The sequence below is a fragment of the Panulirus ornatus genome, chromosome 4 (assembly GCF_036320965.1).
Source record: "Panulirus ornatus isolate Po-2019 chromosome 4, ASM3632096v1, whole genome shotgun sequence".
Lineage (NCBI taxonomy): Eukaryota > Metazoa > Arthropoda > Malacostraca > Decapoda > Palinuridae > Panulirus > Panulirus ornatus.
The window spans coordinates 88,913,825-88,935,219 of NC_092227.1; the positions used below are offsets into that span (position 1 = coordinate 88,913,825).

General features: G+C 41.3%; 1 protein-coding gene across 1 annotated transcript in view; it reads right to left on the reverse strand.

The window, feature by feature from the left end:
* Positions 1–21,077, reverse strand: part of LOC139764629 (uncharacterized) — a 33,254-nt gene extending 12,177 nt beyond the window's left edge. Inside the window, exons 1-6 of the mRNA XM_071691482.1 lie at positions 20,322–21,077; positions 14,852–15,020; positions 14,014–14,139; positions 13,798–13,907; positions 8,445–8,563; positions 3,229–3,440 (exon numbers count right to left, since the gene is read on the reverse strand). Of these exons, the coding sequence (XP_071547583.1) occupies positions 3,229–3,440; positions 8,445–8,563; positions 13,798–13,907; positions 14,014–14,139; positions 14,852–15,013 (729 nt within the window). The 5' untranslated portion in view covers positions 15,014–15,020; positions 20,322–21,077. The remainder of the gene's footprint in view (positions 1–3,228; positions 3,441–8,444; positions 8,564–13,797; positions 13,908–14,013; positions 14,140–14,851; positions 15,021–20,321) is intronic.
* Between the last annotated feature and the right edge of the window lie 318 nt (positions 21,078–21,395).

The following is a 21,395-nucleotide window of genomic DNA, read 5'->3' on the forward strand; positions in this document are numbered from 1 at the left end:
CGCTCTTTTTATTTCCACACATCTCTCTTACCCTTACGTAACTTACTCGATCAAACCACCTTACACCACACATTGTCCTCAAACATCTCATTTCCAGCACATCCATCCTCCTGCGCACAACTCTATCCATAGCCCACGCCTCGCAACCATACAACATTGTTGGAACCACTATTCCTTCAAACATACCCATTTTTGCTTTCCGAGATAATGTTCTCGACTTCCACACATTCTTCAAGGCTCCCAGGATTTTCGCCCCCTCCCCCACCCTATGATCCACTTCCGCTTCCATGGTTCCATCCGCTGCCAGATCCACTCCCAGATATCTAAAACACTTTACTTCCTCCAGTTTTTCTCCATTCAAACTTACCTCCCAATTGACTTGACCCTCAACCCTACTGGACCTAATAACCTTGCTCTTATTCACATTTACTCTTAACTTTCTTCTTTTACACACTTTACCAAACTCAGTCACCAGCTTCTGCAGTTTCTCACATGAATCAGCCACCAGCGCTGTATCATCAGCGAACAACAACTGACTCACTTCCCAAGCTCTCTCATCCCCAACAGAGGTATAAGACAGAGGTATAAGTTTGTTGAGTATTCCTGGTAAATTATATGGGAGGGTATTGATTGAGAGGGTGAAGGCGTGTACAGAGCATCAGATTGGGGAAGAGCAGTGTGGTTTCAGAAGTGGTAGAGGATGTGTGGATCAGGTGTTTGCTTTGAAGAATGTATGTGAGAAATACTTAGAAAAGCAAATGGATTTGTATAGCATCTGGAGAGGGCATATGATAGAGTTGATAGAGATGCTCTGTGGAAGGTATTAAGAATATATGGTGTTGTTAGAAGCAGTGAAAAGTTTTTATCGAGGATGTAAGGCATGTGTACGTATAGGAAGAGAGGAAAGTGATTGGTTCTCAGTGAATGTAGGTTTGCGGCAGGGGTGTGTGATGTCTCCATGGTTGTTTAATTTGTTTATGGATGGGGTTGTTAGGGAGGTGAATGCAAGAGTTTTGGAAAGAGGGGCAAGTATATATATATATATATATATATATATATATATATATATATATATATATATTTTTTTTTTTTTTTTTTATACTTTGTCGCTGTCTCCCGCGTTTGCGAGGTAGCGCAAGGAAACAGACGAAAGAAATGGCCCCCCCCCCCCCATACACATGTACATACACACGTCCACACACGCAAATATACATACCTACACAGCTTTCCATGGTTTACCCCAGACGCTTCACATGCCTTGCTTCAATCCACTGACAGCACGTCAACCCCTGTATACCACATGACTCCAATTCACTCTATTTCTTGCCCTCCTTTCACCCTCCTGCATGTTCAGGCCCCGATCACACAAAATCTTTTTCACTCCATCTTTCCACCTCCAATTTGGTCTCCCTCTTCTCCTCGTTCCCTCCACCTCCGACACATATATCCTCTTGGTCAATCTCTCCTCACTCATTCTCTCCATGTGCCCAAACCATTTCAAAACACCCTCTTCTGCTCTCTCAACCACGCTCTTTTTATTTCCACACATCTCTCTTACCCTTACGTTACTTACTCGATCAAACCACCTCACACCACACATTGTCCTCAAACATCTCATTTCCAGCACATCCATCCTCCTGCGCACATCTCTATCCATAGCCCACGCCTCGCAACCATACAGCATTGTTGGAACCACTATTCCCTCAAACATACCCATTTTTGCTTTCCGAGATAATGTTCTCGACTTCCACACATTTTTCAAGGCTTCCAAAATTTTCGCCCCCTCCCCCACCCTATGATCCACTTCCGCTTCCATGGTTCCATCCGCTGACAGATCCACTCCCAGATATCTAAAACACTTCACTTCCTCCAGTTTTTCTCCATTCAAACTCACCTCCCAATTGACTTGACCCTCACCCCTACTGTACCTAATAACCTTGCTCTTATTCACATTTACTCTCAACTTTCTTCCTCCACACACTTTACCAAACTCAGTCACCAGCTTCTGCAGTTTCTCACATGAATCAGCCACCAGCGCTGTATCATCAGCGAACAACAATTGACTCACTTCCCAAGCTCTCTCATCCCCAACAGACTTCATACTTGCCCCTCTTTCCAGGACTCTTGCATTTACCTCCCTTACAACCCCATCCATAAACAAATTAAACAACCATGGAGACATCACACACCCCTGCCGCAAACCTACATTCACTGAGAACCAATCACTTTCCTCTCTTCCTACACGTACACATGCCTTAATCCTCGATAAAAACTTTTCACTGCTTCTAACAACTTGCCTCCCACACCATATATTCTTAATACCTTCCACAGAGCATCTCTATCAACTCTATCATATGCCTTCTCCAGATCCATAAATGCTACATACAAATCCATTTGCTTTTCTAAGTATTTCTCACAGAATATATATATATATATATATATATATATATATATATATATATATATATATATATATATATTCTGCTTGTGAAATGACTGTGAGGTTGAACTCTCATATATGCATAGATATTTGCTTTATAGTATTTGTACTTAAACCTTACACACACACACACACACACACACACACACACACAGTGCTTCCTGTAGTATATCTTTCAATAGAATATCTATACTGTTCCATTACATGAACGAACCAACTTCCATTATGGGGAACACATGTTGATATCGCTTGCGGACGGAAAAGCCTAGCCCACGCCCGCCGCTCCACGAACCGTTGAGGAATAGGATGGCAGGGGTAGTTCCCATGGGTCTGACTGGCTCAGCAGCCTTTCAGCCATAACTTAATGCATCGTCAGATGTGAAATAAACTAAACAAAGTTCGCAAAACTCGGCAGCCATTCAACCGCCGGTAAAGATTTTCTGAATGGACTCTTGATACGAAATATTGTATTGTTGAGGATATTTGGTTAACGTATGTGATTGTGGTGCATATTTCAAAAAACCTATTAAGGGTTTTGCAGGATGTGCATACTAGTAAATGTTAACAATTTTTGAGTAACTCTGGCATCGTCTACAATAGCTGATAAGAAGGATCGTTTAGTCCCTTGTAATCATAATAAGTGCAAGTTAAAAACATTTACATTGTAACTTTGGTTGTAACTTGATTTATAACTTAGCTCTCATAAAATGTGGCGAAATTCATATGGCAGATCTTCAACTTTTCGACTGTGTAAACAAGGAATATCCCTTGATGTAAACACTACATACCTGAGCTTTTAGCTTGGCTCTGGGAGCTCGTGAACCTCCTTTCTTAACTTGCTGTTGTCTGTTCTGTTCCCGTTGGTTTTGCTGCTGCTGTTGTTGCTGCTGCTGTTGCTGTTTCTGGTGCTGTCCCTTAGCCACAAGGTTCAGCTGTTTAGACAGCTTCGTGGTGAAGTCAGCTTCCAGCCTCCCCTGCTTCCGTCTCCCCGTAACCCGTCCTGCCAAATATTCCCAATTGTCCTCTTTACGAAATCAGGAAAGATAACCAAGTAAAATTAGAATAATCTTATGATAAGAATATGCTTTATGCTTTTGTCTTTGCTTCCGAGAGCTGGCTGCTTGTGTGCCCCAAACACACAACTAGCTAGAACACGCAATAGTCGGCAAGCTTCGGCGATTACTATGTGGCCGTTGGCAACTCGAGGGTGGGCTGTTTTGATAACTATTTCTTTCCCTACTTTTCCAAGCATTGGAACTCTCTACTAGAGATGTATCGGATATCCTCATCCGCATGTGCGGAACATCCGCAACATCATCTAAATCCGCATCAACATCCGTATCTGCAACCTTACCACACAGAAGAGGATGTGGTGGATATACATAAGAAGTCTGAAAAACAAGAATTGGCATCGCTGATCGCTTCTTATCAAGTGTTGTGGGGGAGCTGGCGTGAGTCGAGTCACCCGCACCGGCAGCAGTGGAGAGGAGCTTGCCTCAGGGTTTGGCAGTGTGTCAGTCGATCATACAGCTTGACGTGAAATAATCAAGTTTACCAAGCCTTGCTGATTCTTTTCTATGTACAATGTCGTCAAGAAATAGTCAAGTGTGGAAGTAATTCGTGGAACAACCAAATAAGTTAGCGCATGTCGTTTTTGCAAAAAACATTATTCCCGAAAGGGACGTGGAACTATATCTTTGAAGAATCATTTGAAATCAATGCACAAAGAACAGTTTGAAGAGTTAGAAGCACAAGAAAGAAAGAAGTTAGAGCGGGAACTAAAGACAAAAAAGAATTGCAATAGATGAGGTCAGACATTAAGCAAAGAAATGTTGAACATTTTCAAAGTGGAAAACTGTGTGATGCTTCTAACTTTAAATCAAAGAAACTGGATAAGTGTGCAGCAGAAATGTTAGTAATGGATTATTACCAGTCAGTCAAAGGACATATTATTCATGAGACTGATGGCTGCAGCTAATCCACAATACAGGCTGAAGCAGCGACACTTTTATTCCTCATTGATATATGCAGTGACATGTATAAAGTCTGTTTTCAGTAAAATGAAAAGAAAATGATTTGCAAGACAGCAAAATTTCCTTACAACCGATGTATGGTCAGATAAGTCTGCAGGTGTTTCATTGCTGAGTATAACTGCACATGCTACCACTTTGAAAGAATGAATTTTGTGTTAGGTGCTGAACCACTACAAGAACGGCAAACAGGAGAGTATAATGCTAGAGTTTGATGATTTGTTGATGAAGTAGGACATTTCTAGTATAAATATGCACTGTGTTATGCGTGATGCTGGAGCAAATATGAATGGTGCTTTACTCGTGTCAGGTGCAAATCATTTGGATTGTGCTTTGCATAAAATGCAAGTTGTCAAAACTTGAATATCATCACAGAAAAAACAGAGGAGATAATTCAGAAATGTCACAGCATTGTTACTCATTTTTATCACTCAACGATGGCACAAGCTGAACTAAAAAAGATTCAGGACAAGCTGCAAAAACCCAGGTTATGTGTTGTCCATGATGTACCCACAAGATGGAACAGCATCTTGCAAATACTGAAACAAAGGAGCCACTGTGCTTGTACGCTGCTGTCAACTCTAAAATAAAGCAACTCAGCACCACTGAATGGTTAATAATGGCCAAATGTGTCAAAACTATTGAACCTTATAAAGATATCACAAAAAGGTTGAGCGACTCACTATCTACAGTAGGTGATGTGATGATACCTCTTGTAGTTTCCTTGAAAACCACACTTCAACCAAGCACATCAGAAGTTTCTGAAGGAATTGATACCTCGGTGTCAGGTTCTGGACCAGATATAGAATCAATGATTGAGTCACCCAAAAATTAAAAATAACATAGTTGGTAAACATCGTGAAACAAACAAAGCGAGCTGATGTTAAAAAAAAAAAAAGATTATCCTGACTTGAAAGTGGAATTTCCACAAAGTTGCAACATATCTTGATCCAAGATATAAAGTAATTTCTTTTCCTCTCCTCACATCACTGATCAAGTGAGAGCATTAGTTGCCAGACTATGTGAAGATTTGACTCTGCTGAGCACCTAGGCAAATGAAGACTACATACCAACCAGAAAACGAAGATACAAAACACAAACAATTAACACAGCCAACACCTATGGAGCACTGGATGAAGCAATGCCCTCTATTCTTGCTTCCAGTAGTGACGATGAAGCGGGAGACACGTGCAGCAAGGAAGAGTGCAATGGAAGATATTGAGATGTAGGTATCAAGAAAAGAGAGTCATTGGAACAGTGAAGATAGTTTGCGATGGTGGAAGGAAAGGATAAGACTATCCTGATTTGGAAAACAAATAATGTATGTTTACCAAATGGCGTCCTAGCTTCGTCTCTTCGATGTATATCAACTGACTGTTATATTTCTCTCTTTTGTCTCCCCTGATGATGTGATTATTACACGAAAGTGCACTTGGGAACTTTTCGTGTTTCATTTTCCTCGTGGACTCGTAGGAATATCTTGATCACGCGCAAAATTGTGATCCTTTCCAATATATATATATATATATATATATATATATATATATATATATATATATATATATATATATATATATATATATATATATAAACGCGGGAGACAGCGACAAAGTATAAAAAAAAAAAAATATATATACATTCGCCGTTTCCTGCGTTAGCGACGTAAAGTCAAGAACAGAGGATGGAGCAGAAAAGATTTTGAACGATCGGGGCCAGAACATGCAGGAGGGTGAAAGGGTTGTACAGAATAGAGTGAATTGGAAGATGTGGTATACTGGGGTCAGCGTGCAGTCAATGGACCGAACCAAGGCATGTGAAGCGTCCGAAAATATCTGTTGGGTCTGGCTGTGGGTAGGGAACTGTGGTGTCGGTGCATTACACTTGACAGCTAGAGAATGGATGTGAAAGGATGTGGCATTTCTTCTTCTGTCCCTGGCGCTACCTCGCTAACGCGGGAAACAGCTAACAAGTGGTGGTAGCGGTGGGGAAGGGAGATATACATAAATTATATACAGCTCTGGTGGCTGATTCGAGTGAGAAGCTGCAGAAGTTAGTGACTGAGTTTGGAAGACTGTGTGAAAGAAAAAAGTTGGGAGTAAATGTGTATAAGAGCAAAGTTATTAGGTTCAGTAGGGTTAAGGGACAAGTTAAGTGGGATGTAAGTTTGAATGCAGAAAAAGTGGAGGAAGTGAAGCGTTTTAGATGTCTGGAAGAGGACTTATCAGTGAATGGAACCATGGAAGCGGAAGTAAATCACAGGGTGGGGAGGGAGGCAAAGGTTCTGGGAGGATGAAGAAGAGTGGAAGGGGAGAACGTTATCGTTGAGAACAAAAATGGGTATGTTTGAAGGAATAACAGTTCCAATAATGTTATGTGGTTGCGAGACATGCGTTGTAGGGTGGATGTGTTGGAAATAGAGTCTTAGAGGACAATGTATGTGGTTTGAGCAAGTAATGAAAGGGTTAGAGAGATTTGTGGAAATGAAAAGAGTTTGGAGAGAATGTTTGAGGAAAGATTGACAAAGAGGTTATATGTGTCAGGGGTGGAGGGAACAAGAAGAAGCGGGAGACGAAATTGGAGGTGGAGGGATGTTGTGAACAAGATTTTGAGCGATCGGGGCCTGAACACACAGGAGGGTGAGAGGCTTGCAAGGAATAGAATGAATTGGATCGACTTGGTATACCGGAGTTGACGTGATATCAATGAACTGAACCAAGGGCATGTTAAACGTCTGGGGTAAACATTGGAAAGGCCTGTGGGGCCTGGATGTGGAAAGGGAGTTGTGGTTTCGGTGCATTACACATGACAGCTAGAGACAGTGTGAACGAGTCCCCCTTTTTGTAAATTGTAAACTCCCGTTGGCCATCACATTTGGCTATAATATCTAGAACTCATTATTCACCTAATTAAGTTATATCACCGGCCAGTCCTACTGATATCAACATTAGCATTACCTGCTACGTACTTACGCTGATTAAACTATATCAAAATGTCATATCCACTTCTTTATTACGGTTATCCGACGTAAACAGCAAACTGCATGTGAAAATATCATCTTACAACAAAAAAGGAATATGGAAAGGTTTGTGCCAACCTGTAAATGTTGTTATACAAAACGCTTGTGAAATTCATAGTTGGCAGCTCGTTCATGATTGATGGCGTCCCTAATCCAACGGTTATTTTCCGCCTAGCCTCCAGACAACCTGTTATACCGGCTAAGACCGTAATTGCTCTAGGACTCCGGGTCAACGTCTCCTTGACCTTCCATGTGTAAAGCAGCCAGCTTCGTGTGACACAGAGGTTTTTGATATTCGTTTCCCAGTAGAAATCATGTCAATTCGTCTCTCAGAGCAGTTTCGGCCACAAAGCCGAAATGGTATTTCATTAATTTCGTTTTCCCTTCTGTTTCCTCGTTAACATTCAATATGCATTTATAGATTATCTTTAGAATTACTGTTATTGTGTGTGTGTGTGTGTGTGTGAGTGTGTAAAGATTCGCCAAGACACGGATCTTCTCATGACAGCCCGTTCTTGTATGTGCCATTACTGGCACAGCTCGGGTGTGTGTGTCAGGGTGCAATGACTTGCTGACAAGGCCCCATCCTGTGTTTAGTCTCAGCGATGTCTGTTGACAACTGATAGGCCAAAAAAAAAAAAAAAATATAAATACAAGAACCATATCCACAATGATAATGTGTGTGGTCTTATCATTAACCAGTTATTCTTAAACCATGAAGAAGGGGTTCAAGAGTTAGTGATGGCGGATGTAACTTGACGATGACGACTTTACTGACTTTACTAAAGCCTAAACAGCCAACCAGTCTTAATGAAAGTCTTGCAACGGAAAATTTAAAACAAGTGTAATGCCAAATATTTGAAGGAGAACTCATGTAACATTTACACTGACTGCTTCATCTAGCCTAAGCTCCTCACACTAAGCTCTTACTTTACCTTCCTACTGGGGCGTGTCTTACCTGTGGGCATGAAGGTGTGGGCGGTGCGACCAGTGGCTAGGTTCGGAAGGCTGGTTGACCTGCGCAACACATGATGACGTGGACGCCGTACTGGTTCTAGTGTGTCGGGGGTCACGCACCTGTGGGTTAAGCCACAGGTAATGTTTTAAAAACTACAAAAGAATCATTACATTCGTCATTACAGTAAAAATCAATATTTCGACGCTACATTTGAGTTGCTTATGCAAAGTAGAATCAAATTTGTACCAGAAAAATAGCGTTAAAGAAAATCGTAAGCATGAATATGAGATTATCACTTTCAATCTTAAGTTCATCCTATCAGTACTCGCGTTAGCTGTGCTTGCTTGTCGCTTATTTTCCACTTCTTATTAGAAGAAACTCCGCATAACACAAATGAAAAGGGACGTTTTCTTTAGTGATAACGAACATGACATTATGAACTTATTAATGTGGATCGACTCCGGAAAAATAACAGATATGTAAATCGCAGTAGACGTAGAAAGTAGTGATCGGCCGCTGACAGAAGGATACTTTAAGCACATCTGGCCCTGGTTAATGTGTCATGTCATGAATGTTGGGAATCTATATCAAGTCGAATTTTCATATCATCAGTCTTTCGTGTCAAGAAATCTGGCCTGCACCATCATAAAACAAAAAAATATATAAATATAGATATAAATATAAAACCGTGTAAAACCTCTTTGAGAATCTCAAGAACGTATATTCATTTACTGAATATAACTAAACTTTAGATAACTATGATAATTCCTGGTATGCATTTCATCTTGTATAATTAGTACAGTATGCGCGGGTATTGACTGCCAGATTCCTCTCAAAATCTTAGAAATAATTATTGATAACACATGCCATGAACTAAATTCATTTTGGATGAAGCAGATCATATTTACACACACACACACACACACACACACACACACATAAGAGCCTACTACGCTAGTAACACATAGGCTGACGTGTGCCACTAACGGCACACCAGGGAACGGGCCGTCAGTGACAAGTGCCGATGCTAGGCTTGGTCTTGGCGAATATTCATACATACATAGAACATGTGTAATCTTAGCATAATCTTTGATATCTAAAGAAAAAAATCTATTGGGCAACAGCTTATGGTTCTAATATCTCTGGCAGTTGATAAGCTTAAAGCCCAGAACACTAACCAGTCAAACAGCAAGGGCAGAGAGAGTGTATGGTCTTGAAATTATCTTAAACTTCTGGAGATGTTTACAACTTTTCATTATCTTTTCTTTATTTAAAATGTATATATCAACGTAAACGGCCTTAATAACCCTGGTGGTTTATAGATGTAAAACCTAACCAACCAATTTGTTTATAATTTACTTAAACTTGTTTATAGTCATCTTGTACTGCATCACGTTTACTGTATGCCGGCTGTGTCTTTGGATAGTACAGGATTCAACTTGGGCAGCAGTAGGTCTGGCACCCTTTACTGGGAGTCCGGATTTTATGACGAAAAATAAATGTACGTTACTCTTCAAATCTTCCTCAGACAAATATATAACATTCTTATATACGTTCAGATTAATCACATGTTCGTTCATTCTTAATTAGATAACATATTACGTAACTGGATAACACAGTTCTCTTTAGAAAGGTCAAACATGTTTACGAATAAAAGAAAAATATGAATAATAAAAATGAGCCTTTATGAAAACTTACTGGTCTTTGTTAGATGACATATTAAACGTTAGTAAATCAACAGAACCTGCTTGTAACAAGTCAGTCTGTTGGTTCATAACAGTAGAATGTATTTTTATCCATGAGTAGACACGAAATTTACTCACAATCTCAAAACTCTCAGATGACAAGGAAGGAAACAATACATTGATTGAGGTACTAACGAGAACTCTGTGTTTTATCCAAAAAATGGAGTGTACCTTGTGTCGTGGTTGAATGTCAAGCTCCCCAGCCTCTCATAGAGCAAGTAAACAGGCTAATTACCATGCAGGACGCCGAATAAAAATGTCTAGTTATTTTATAATGAGCGAGGAATGTTTACGTTGTCCGCGCCATGAAAAGAGGGAACTAGTTTTTCCCTTTGAGGCTTGATGTTGGTCCTCCATATTTGCTTATTATCGAATATTTACTGTATTTCATGATTCATAAATCTTTATAAGTAGGGTAATTTGTTGACTGGTAAACAATACGCCAACATCGACCTAATATACGTGTGTTCTGTAGTCGCATTGTTTCATAAGACTCGGCAGTAGCTTCATAACACACACACACACACACACACACACACTTTTTTTTTCTAATAACACATGATTGGTAACTTATGTTGTATGGAGACGTGTATATATGTATGTATACGGGATATCGTGTTGCCCTAAGGACATATAAGTTGAGGTAAAGAGTTGTTCAATTCTGAGTACTGTTGTAGTGTTTGCTCTTTACTGTATATATATGAAAGTCCCTAAACTTATGAGCCCCAGTACCTTCAGTTACGTACATGTGACGCTTTTTTAGTAGTGTTTTACAGCACACACTGTGACAGGAGGAGTACTGGGTCATAGAAGTGGACATTTACAACGGTATGCTGGACGTGGTGCTGAGCTAAAAGTAAATTTCTGATCGTCTGTGTAGTGCACGGAGCCACAGTGTTGGGAAGACGCTTAGTCAAGACAGTACTTTAACAAAAATGTATAGGTCGGGAATTATGTTCGCCTGTCGGAAAAAGATATGCTCACGTTCCCAGCTTAAGCTAAGGCAGTATTGTGCGTCATTAAATGAACATGATGGCTGATGATATGTGCGAGTTACATGTTCACCAGCAGAAGCTAACTACGCGAGACATGATCCAGTTAGAGTTGTGTGTGGAACTTTTTTCTTTCCACTGAACCCGTGACACTAGGCAGTGGAGGACGGTCTGTGGCGTGGAGGAAGTTGTGTACAGTGTGAGACAGTTGTATGTAAGTCTTTATAGTGAAAAAGTCTTTGATGCTGTAAGATTCATGAGATCACTAAGTAAGAATGATAGAAGCGACTTCGGAATCCTGTCTCATTTGAAAGGGATAAAATTTGACAGAAAACCATTAGCATAATACTGTGGTGTTTGATCTGAGCTCCGTAATTCAGAGATTTTCAAAAGCGACTTATCTCCGGTCAACAGATAAGGGAGTCCAGTGAGGATCTTACGACAATTTACTTGAGGAAATTTTAATTTTCAGAAGCAATAAGCAGCTTTGGATTTTTCATATGAATCTAATCAAAATAAATGAATTATTGAAGGAATTCAGATTGTGCAAATGCGGGAATTATATACATATGATAAGATTGTTATAATCCTATAAACAAGACACGACTTTAGGATATAGGGGGGATGTATCCTAAACATGTGTGTGTGTGTGTATGTGTGTGTGTGTGTGTGTGTGTGTGTGTGTGTGTGTGTGATAAAGTCCTTCTGGTGCCTCAGTAAATTCTGATGTCAAAAGTCTTCCTTCTATTATAGAAAAACGTGAAATTGCGTTTATGCGTGTGACGGCGTACAGGGTCATCCTGAAGACAGAGAGATTAGCATTATTAAGTTTTGCCTGAGAGAGAGAGAGAGAGAGAGAGAGAGAGAGAGAGAGAGAGAGAGAGAGAGAGAGAGAGAGAGAGAGAGAGATTGTTGAGAACCTTCACATAACGAGACCATCATCATCTTCTCTGTTTGCTTTTAGTTTAAGCAGTTTCTGTGAGGCCAGTTAGCGAGGTCTCAGCCAGTTTAGGTGATGATAATGGTAGCAATCTGAGTCGTGGTTTATTCCCCACGGGGCTGGACATGGCTCTCTGGTAGCCTAACCTTCACGAGATATACCAAGGATTATCATGACCTGATTTTAGGATTATGTTATTACAAGTATTGCACAATATAATATGATATAGTTTCATCCAACAAGACTAAATATTTTCCTACTAGTAAGTAATCCACGACGTGCGAGGCAAAAACATCCACCAGTCGAGTCCATTTCAAGTGAAAGGAAGAATAATGAGTTTAGAAATAAGATAGAAAAAAACTGTGGATCCAAAAGGATTAGTTTGAGCTCGTTAAGTGGTTGCAAACCTGATTCTCAAAAGATGGAAAGATTACAGCAAGAAGCAAGAGAACAACGCAGCCTCACTTTACTGTATGAGGAAAGGTTATCATAACCGTCACTGCTCGTGTAGCTGGTCTGTACACACAAACTATGGGAAACAGCATCGAGTCGCGTGCCTTGGGTGCAGGTCTTAGTTGCCGAGACACACGCAGACAGCTCACGCACGCCTCGTCCGTCCGTCACGCATGCAGGAGGGAGGGAGGAGTGCACCACCGCCTTTCTTCCCTCCACCAGCCACCAACGGACGGCAGAGGTGTACCGAAATAAGCGTTATATATTTTCCATTACTCAAGTGAAATTCATCAAAATTCGATATAACTGATTGAAAATGAATCCCAAAATAATCTGAGTAACGGAGTATTGCTACAGTGTTACTTACTTAACATTACTGTTTATAAAACTGTTGGAAGTGGCCATATTGATCTCTAGGGGTTCACGTATACAATGACTTATGATTATCATGTGTACGTACATCAGTCAACGATATTTCTTACAGAAACCCTGGTGGTAGCGAGAGATGTTGAGTGTGTGATGAAAACGATTTCAGTTACTGCCTGAAAAATCTGAAACAATATAGGTTTATTTCACTAGAATGAAACCCTGTGAGGGCAAAAAATTAAACATTTGTTCTAATGATCAATTTAGACTGGTTCTGTCCATTCAACGATTCCAGATCACGCTAAAGAGCCATTGAATGATATCGCAGGAAATTTATAGATATCAAAAATCATAATTTTAATTAACTTAGAATATGGATATGATAATTACTCACACATCTGCATATCAAATTTTTATGTAAGCTGAAACGGCACGAGCAACTGCGGCCTTAATGAAGTCCATCCCATTAACGTTATATATATATATATATATATATATATATATATATATATATATATACCCTAGCTTGAAACAGGTACCCATTCTATCGACCAGCCTCTAGGAGTGGATAAACATCTGGGTCGACTGTGGACCTAATTCATCACAGTCTAGAACGCAAACCGTTACACCAAGGGAGCAGTCTGTTATCCAATGATCGTGAAACGGGAATGGTTGATAATAATCTACAAGTGTGGGAATGTCTACAGGTCGACAGATATAAGAATAGTGTGTGTAAATACTTCGATATATAGGAATTGCTGGCGACCCTCATGTTGAAAATAAGAACATTTCAACATTTATAGTTATAGTTGGTGACCTGCAGGTGTGAAAACGGTGATTAGTAGACGACAACCCACCTTCTGAAAGGTGCCAGGCGGGAGGTGTGGACCAGCAGGGTTGGAGCTGGGGAGTCGGGTCGGGAGTCTGAGCGAGCGAACTTGGCCAGGAATTCCTCTGGGATGTTTACCTTAAGAAAGAGACCATTCATGGCGACCTTGGTAGCTGTCAGTCTTTGAAGGTATCATCATTTATGCTGGTAATACAGTAGGCACAGGAGTACCTCCTTGGCGTACCTGGAGTCCTTCGGTGCCGAGCGGGGTGAAGGGCATGCTGGAGGGCGTTCTCCGATCTCCGGTGTCGCCGTCGGCGTCGATTTGCGTCGCACCAGCCCGGGTCATGTGCGCGCGCACCTCCTGCAGCTGACGTATGTGCCAAAGAAACATATGTCCATTAAAAAAAAGTAGATATCACTACGACACAGTAACTGCGAAAGCCATTATGGAAGTATGATTATCATTAAAGAAGTTCTTTTGGCTTTGTTTACTAAACAAACATGAAAAAAGACCTTCACATACCGTCTGAGGAACGTAAATAAAACAAATCTGACCAAATTGAATTTGATCTAATTTAGTTTAATGTTGTTGACTAGTCAGAATCGATATCTAGGGAACTAAACATGATACTACAGACCTCATTACAAGACTACCTAGGTAGATTTTGTCAAGATATGACACCACTAAGTGATCAGAGGAACATTACCTGTCGATTTCATATCAAAATGAATGAGTCATTTTAACTCTTTCTATGTTATGAGACGGCACGGGCCCCTGAATGTTGTGATCGAGACCACCTCATGAATGTCCAAAATAAATAAGTACATATATCCCTTAGCCGAAGCCAGAGGGACCCGTTCTATCGACCAATCCCTAGGGATGGATATACCGTTGGACTGACTGGACCCGACGGCTGCAATCAGGTTTCGAACCCGTGTGCTCGATCCTCGGCGGCCCGTGAATGCATCACGGTTAGCAACGCTAACCGTTACAACAAAGAAGTTCCTCAATTCGTATGTATTTAATCATACATGTGTTTACTATAGGCTGGAAGAGAGAGGAACAGCGCAGGGGTTACCCATGACGCCCTGGTGAGGTTGAGGAGGTTGCGGTGTGTGTGGGGAGCCGTCGGGTGGTTGCAGAGTACAGAACACCCAGGATGGTCGGTGTACGGAGAACGTACAGCGCCGTACGGCCGGTGGGAGTAGGCTGGCCGTTGTACAATCTGGATGTACTCCATGCTGCTCCTGCCGGGGAGACGGTAAAGTGTAAGGATTATACCCAAGAACTGTGGTTACCAGTACTGGAGCATAAAGGAAATAAAAGAGTTGGTGGGATTAACATGGGCCCCAAAGAAACACAAAATAATATAGTTCCTAATCCAGTTTCTATTAGTAATAAAATGCTTCCAGTGGTCAACACTAACGATGTTTCTCCTGACCAACATCTGACTATTACAACCTTTTGTGAAAATATAACAAAGTTTCATCCAATTTCTTTCGTTTCATCTTTAAATATTTTTAAGCTCATGGAGAGAAGATAAAGAATCGAAAAGTTCCCGAAGTAGGGGAAGCTTTCTTTTCAAAAGGGTTTAGTTTGTAAGGAAAGATATATGAAAGTAAAGACTTGCTATGGTTGGCGGTGTATGGATAGAAACGGCCCATCTTGAGTGGCCAGCGGCCACAGAAATCATGTGACAAAGTAGCGGCTGAGAGAGAAAATATGTTGCTACGACCCTCTCGTCTCACTGAGCTGAGAACAGCATTTAGTTGAATAAGTTATTATAGTCATTGTTATCATTATTATCATTATTATTATTATTATTATTATTATTATTATCATTATTATTATTATTATTATTATTATTATTATTATTATTATTATTATTATCATTATTATTATAATTATTATATTATTATTATTATCATTATTATTATTATTGTTGTTGTTGTTGTTATCATTATTATCATTACTATTATCATTATTATATGATGTAACAGACAACCATACTTTGGGGTTATTTTCTTTTTAAACGACTTTTGTTGAGAGAGTGTTGGCAGTAACTGGCCTCCGGCCTCACAACAAGAATTATAATGGTTTGGGAATCTGTATGATAGTTACAACCATTAATTAAACTTTGTGTAGCCTGAACCTGAACATGATCCATCACTTGAAGTCAATATCTATTGTCAAGAGAATAAAATCTCATATTATTTTTTGTGTTAGTGACTAATGAAGGGTTGCACAGGGTCTTGGTTTACAACACTTGCACGCGCACAAATGAATTTTTAACAAGAGTCTCGTCTAAGAAAAATCTTAAACTGATTTTTGCCTCTTCCTTTAGATGGCGCAGCAATTAAGTAGTTGTAATCGTTTAGTATCTATTATTGATTGTATATATGTTTGAAAGATAAGCGAAGTTAGCATGAATTGAAGTGGGCCAAGAGCCAGCGAACCAGCTTGGTTACCAGTCGAGAGTAAATACTTAAGATAGAGGCAGGTTATATACTGAGATTTAAAGAATAAAACCGCAAGGTGTAATAAAAAGGATTATATGAAAAAAAAAAAAGACGAGAGAAGGAATAATATTCGCTAGGTCACGTCAGACATAACGGGGAATGAGAGAATGGATAAATATGACACATCCTTAATGGAAAACATTTAACATTGATCAATGTCGTGTTATCACCGGAACACACGCGAAGACCTGGCCATACTGATGCCTCTGTGGAGGCCAAAGTGAGGTTATGATGGATAACCTCAACTATGAACTACCATGAGGGAAGGATATCTTCAACCACCATGAGGAAGGGATGGCCTCAAACATCAGATACCATGAGGGAAGGATGGCCTCAAACATCAGGTACCATGAGGGAAGGATGGCCTCAATCATTAGGTACCATGAAGGAAGCATGGCCTCAAACATTAGGTACCATGAAGGAAGCATGGCCTCAAACATTAGGTACCATGAAGGAAGGATGGCCTCAAACATTAGGTACCATGAAGGAAGGATGGCCTCAATCATTAGGTACCATGAAGGAAGGATAGCCTCAAATATTAGGTATCATGAAGGAAGGATGGCCTCAAATATTAGGTATCATGAAGGAAGGATGGCCTCAAACATTAGGTACCATGAAGGAAGGATGGCCTCAAACATTAAGTACCATGAGGGAAGGATGGCCTCAAACATTAGGTACCATGAGGGAAGGATGGCCTCAAACATCAGATACCGTGAAGGAAGAATGGCCTCAAGTATTAGGTACCATGAAGGAAGGATGGCCTTAAGCATTAGGTACAATGACGGAAGGATGGCCTCAAACATTTGGTACCATGAAGGAAGGATGGCCTCAAACATTAGGTACCATGAGGGAAGGATGGCCTCAAACATCAGGTACCATGAGGGAAGGATGGCCTCAAACAGTAGGTACCATGAAGGAAGGATGGCCTCAAACAGTAGGTACCATGAGGGAAGGATGGCCTCAATCATTAGGTACCATGAAGGAAGGATGGCCTCAAACATTAGGTACCATGAAGGAAGGATGGCCTCAAACATTAGGTACCATGAAGGAAGGATGGCCCCAGACATTAGGTACCATGAAGGAAGGCTGGCCTCAAACATCAGGTACCATGAAGGAAGGATAGCCTCAAACATTAGGTACCATGAAGGAAGGATGGCCTCAAACATTAGGTACCATGAAGGAAGGATGGCCTCAAACATTAGGTACCTTGAGGGAAGAATAGCCCCAAACATTAGGTACCATGAGGGAAGGATAGCCCCAAACATTAGGTACCATGAAGGAAGGATGGCCTCAAACATTAGGTACCATGAAGGAAGGATGGCCTCAAACATTAGGTACCATGAGGGAAGGATAGCCCCAAACATTAGGTACCATGAGGGAAGGATGGCCTCAAACATTAGGTACCATGAGGGAAGGATGGCCTCAAACATTAAGTACCATGAGGGAAGGATGGCCTCAAACATTAGGTACCATGAAGAAAGGATGGCCTCAAACATTAGGTACCATGAGGGAAGGATGGCCTCAAACATTAAGTACCATGAGGGAAGGATGGCCTCAAACATCAGGTACCATGAAGGAAGGATAGCCTCAAACATTAAGTACCATGAGGGAAGGATGGCCTCAAACATTAGGTACCATGAGGGAAGGATGGCCTCAAACATTAGGTACCATGAAGAAAGGATGGCCTCAAACATTAGGTACCAGTAGAGAAGTAGGGAACTCAGATATCAGGAACCTAGAAGGAAGCCCTGACGGTTATAAACGCTCCTAAACTCCCTCGCACAGAATTGCTTGGTCCAGCGTGACGTGTGGGACACCATAACACCAGGAGTGTAGCAGACCTGCCTGCAGTCATAGGTAGTCCGTGTGAGGCCTCTTGACTGGTAGTCACGCTAAGGACGGTCTAGGAGGGAGTTCCTACGTGTTTACAACTTGGTGACGAATATTTTCCAAATGTTCATTGGATGTGAGTGACGATGATTGTGTGGTAATTGATTTGTGCCGGTAACCCGGGAAAATTTATTGTGCACCCCATGCTCATCCTGTGAGCGGTGGCACAAAAGGATTGCAGGGGTCACAAAGGGTCTGAGTCAGACCCAAGTGGGTTGATATTACAGAGGATGTTACACTACACTTAACACGTATTTCATTACGTACATTACATAGTTTCATAAGATAAGTTTTACCGGCTAGATGCAAAAAGTGAGTGCAAGCAAAATTTCAGACATCTTGTTATTAACAATAAGGTGTTGTGACATTTCTTGCAGGGTTTGTTTAAATCCATCCCTAAACAGCTCCGTTTTTTCACATTGTAAGACACACTGTTCTAGATTGTGTCCAGTTTTTCTACCACAAACTTTACACTTCACATGATTAACATCTCCAGTTAGGGCCAAAACGCCAATAGTTCCTATAGCCTAGCCTTACTCTAGCAGTTACAACATATGTAATTTGCATATCTTATTACTTTCTCCATATACATCTTTTACTTTATACGTTTCACTGTAATGGTTTATGTTTCTACTTGTGCTTCTCTGAACTCGTCTTAGTGCTTCAAAGAGGTCTCTTATTTCCTTTCTGATTACAGTTTTGAGGCTTCTAATTGGCAATCCAATGTTGTTTTCAGCATCATCTTTACTAAGTGCAAGTTTGGCTAAAGCATCAGCTTTGTCATGCTCACGGAGGCCTATACGAGTGGGAATCTATAACACTTTGATTTGAATTTGTTAAGCAATAATGTCTAAATATTTGTATCTGGCTTCAGAGACCAATATTTTACATTCTGATCTCAAGGTGTTAGGGGCAAGTAGTAAAGATAAAGAATCAGAGATGATTAAGCTGTCTATGGCAGTGATTTCTACCTGCTCAAATGCGATAAGTATACAGGACAGGACAATTCAGTTTGTAAGGCAGATGCCCACTTGTTTATTGTAACTATTTCTCTAATCTATTACCAATGGGTTGGGTCACAATGGCAGGACTGCCTGCTCTCCCAGAGGCAGAGTCGCGAGAACCGTCAATATAGACGCACTGGGTTATGTTATCATCAGTTTAAGAGCATTGGTTTTGGCTAAGTGTTGAAGGTTAAGATTATAAGTAATTAGATTCTTGGGTAGATAAGTAGGTGTAGTGACATCAAAGAGTGATCTGCCCGGGAGGCAGGAAATGCTGCTGCTTCCTAACTTTATACAACTTATGTTCACCAGACATTGTCATGTGGTTAGCTGTTATGGGTCCTCTACACTCATGTCATGGCGTATATGGTTTAGCAGTTCTTTAGAGACAACACTACTATCATGTGGTAGGTACATAATGGCCATCCACCGGTATGGATATCAAGGCTTCAGAAGGGTCAGCCATCAGGGTTGCGGTCAACATACAACGAGCAGGAGAGTGGGTTGGGGTACCCTACCCAGTGATATTAAACAGATCATAGTTAAACCAACCATTTAAAACTAATCCATTTGAAAAGTCATTAGATAGTTTACTGAAATTCAGTTGAACAAATAACTGTACAGCCTCTGTCATGGACGGACCAGAATTCAACAACGCAACTGTATATGAATATATGTACGTCAGCCTCACATCGTTACGTTACATACACAGTTGGACGCACATACCTTTTCAAAAATGTTCTTGTCTAGATGTATCCAACACGGCTGAATTGTGTTTAGTAACCATCTCAGGTCAGTATTTACCCAGAGAGATGACAACTTGCAAACTCGAGACCAGTTTTGTGGTTTTGACCATACTGAAAACGTCTTCAGGTCATTATGTATTTCATGCTGCTATAGTTACGTGCGAACCTTATTGCCTGGAGTTGCAGCACTGACAGCAACATTGGACGTATGGCTAAATGCATTCATGAATACCACAGTCAGAAGCTATAGAGCTTAGGTGTTTAAGATCATAGTTAGCGAGACGTATTGTAACAAACGCGTTACATCAAACAATACTGTATATGTAACACCCATAACAATTAATGAAGCATTTTTGAGCCCACAAACTGTTGGTGTTATGTTGACGTACCTCCAGCGACGCGACTCTGTCCCCCGTCACGTCTCGCTGGTAACACATTGACCCTGCGTCACCACGACGCTACGGCGTTACAACTGGTACTTGTCACATTTCACCGTCACAGCCATGGTTGCAGGAGGGCAGTATCATTGCAGCCGGTCACAGCCCTGCCAACTTGGCCGTGAGTCACTGTCCACCATGCACTCACACACACCAGTGAAAACCCCCAGACTTCACATTCACGACCATCACCCTCTTGTGTCGTCCTCGGTCACCTGACCCACACACACTCCGTCCGAGTGGCCCAGGTGGTCGGGTCTGGCCTGGAGTCAGGTGTGAGTGGAGGGTACTGCTGAGGTTGTGTGTTGGTGTGAGTGAAGGAGGGCGCTGCTGAGGGTGTGTGTTGGTGTGAGTGAAGGAAGGTACTACTGAGGTTGTGTGTTGGTGTGAGTGAAGGAGGGCGCTGCTGAGGGTGTGTGTTGGTGTGAGTGAAGGAGGGTACTACTGAGGTTGTGTGTTGGTGTGAGTGAAGGAGGGTGCTGCTGAGGGTGTGTGTTGGTGTGGGTGTAAGGCTCCGGCCCCACGAACCAGTCACGGAAACCACCACGTCAATACCTACACCGTTCCGTCCCACCTCCCCAGACGCACTGGCTAGAGGCACCCGCACAGGGCCATCTCCTCCACACACACACACACACACACACACACTGGACACCAACCACGGAGTTTACTATCTCAAGATCCTATTCATTCATTTTTTCGGATCATAACTGATGTAAGGAGTAGAGCATTGATTGACTTACGAAGAAAAAATAGAGGAGAAGAATATGATAAGTACACAGACGTCTGGCAACTGTTCGTTTACACACACACACACACACACACACACACACACACACACACACACGCACCCTCGTACTTGGAAGCCAATCTTAACCCTGTGGTGATCCTGACCAGCCGGTGTGTGCGGACGCTACAGACGACATTCAGGCGATCGGCCAATTTTCTCAATTACTCTCGCCTTCTATTAGAGACGTTCTGTATTTACTGGTCCCCAGCGACGAGGTAAATGGTGAGAATGGTATC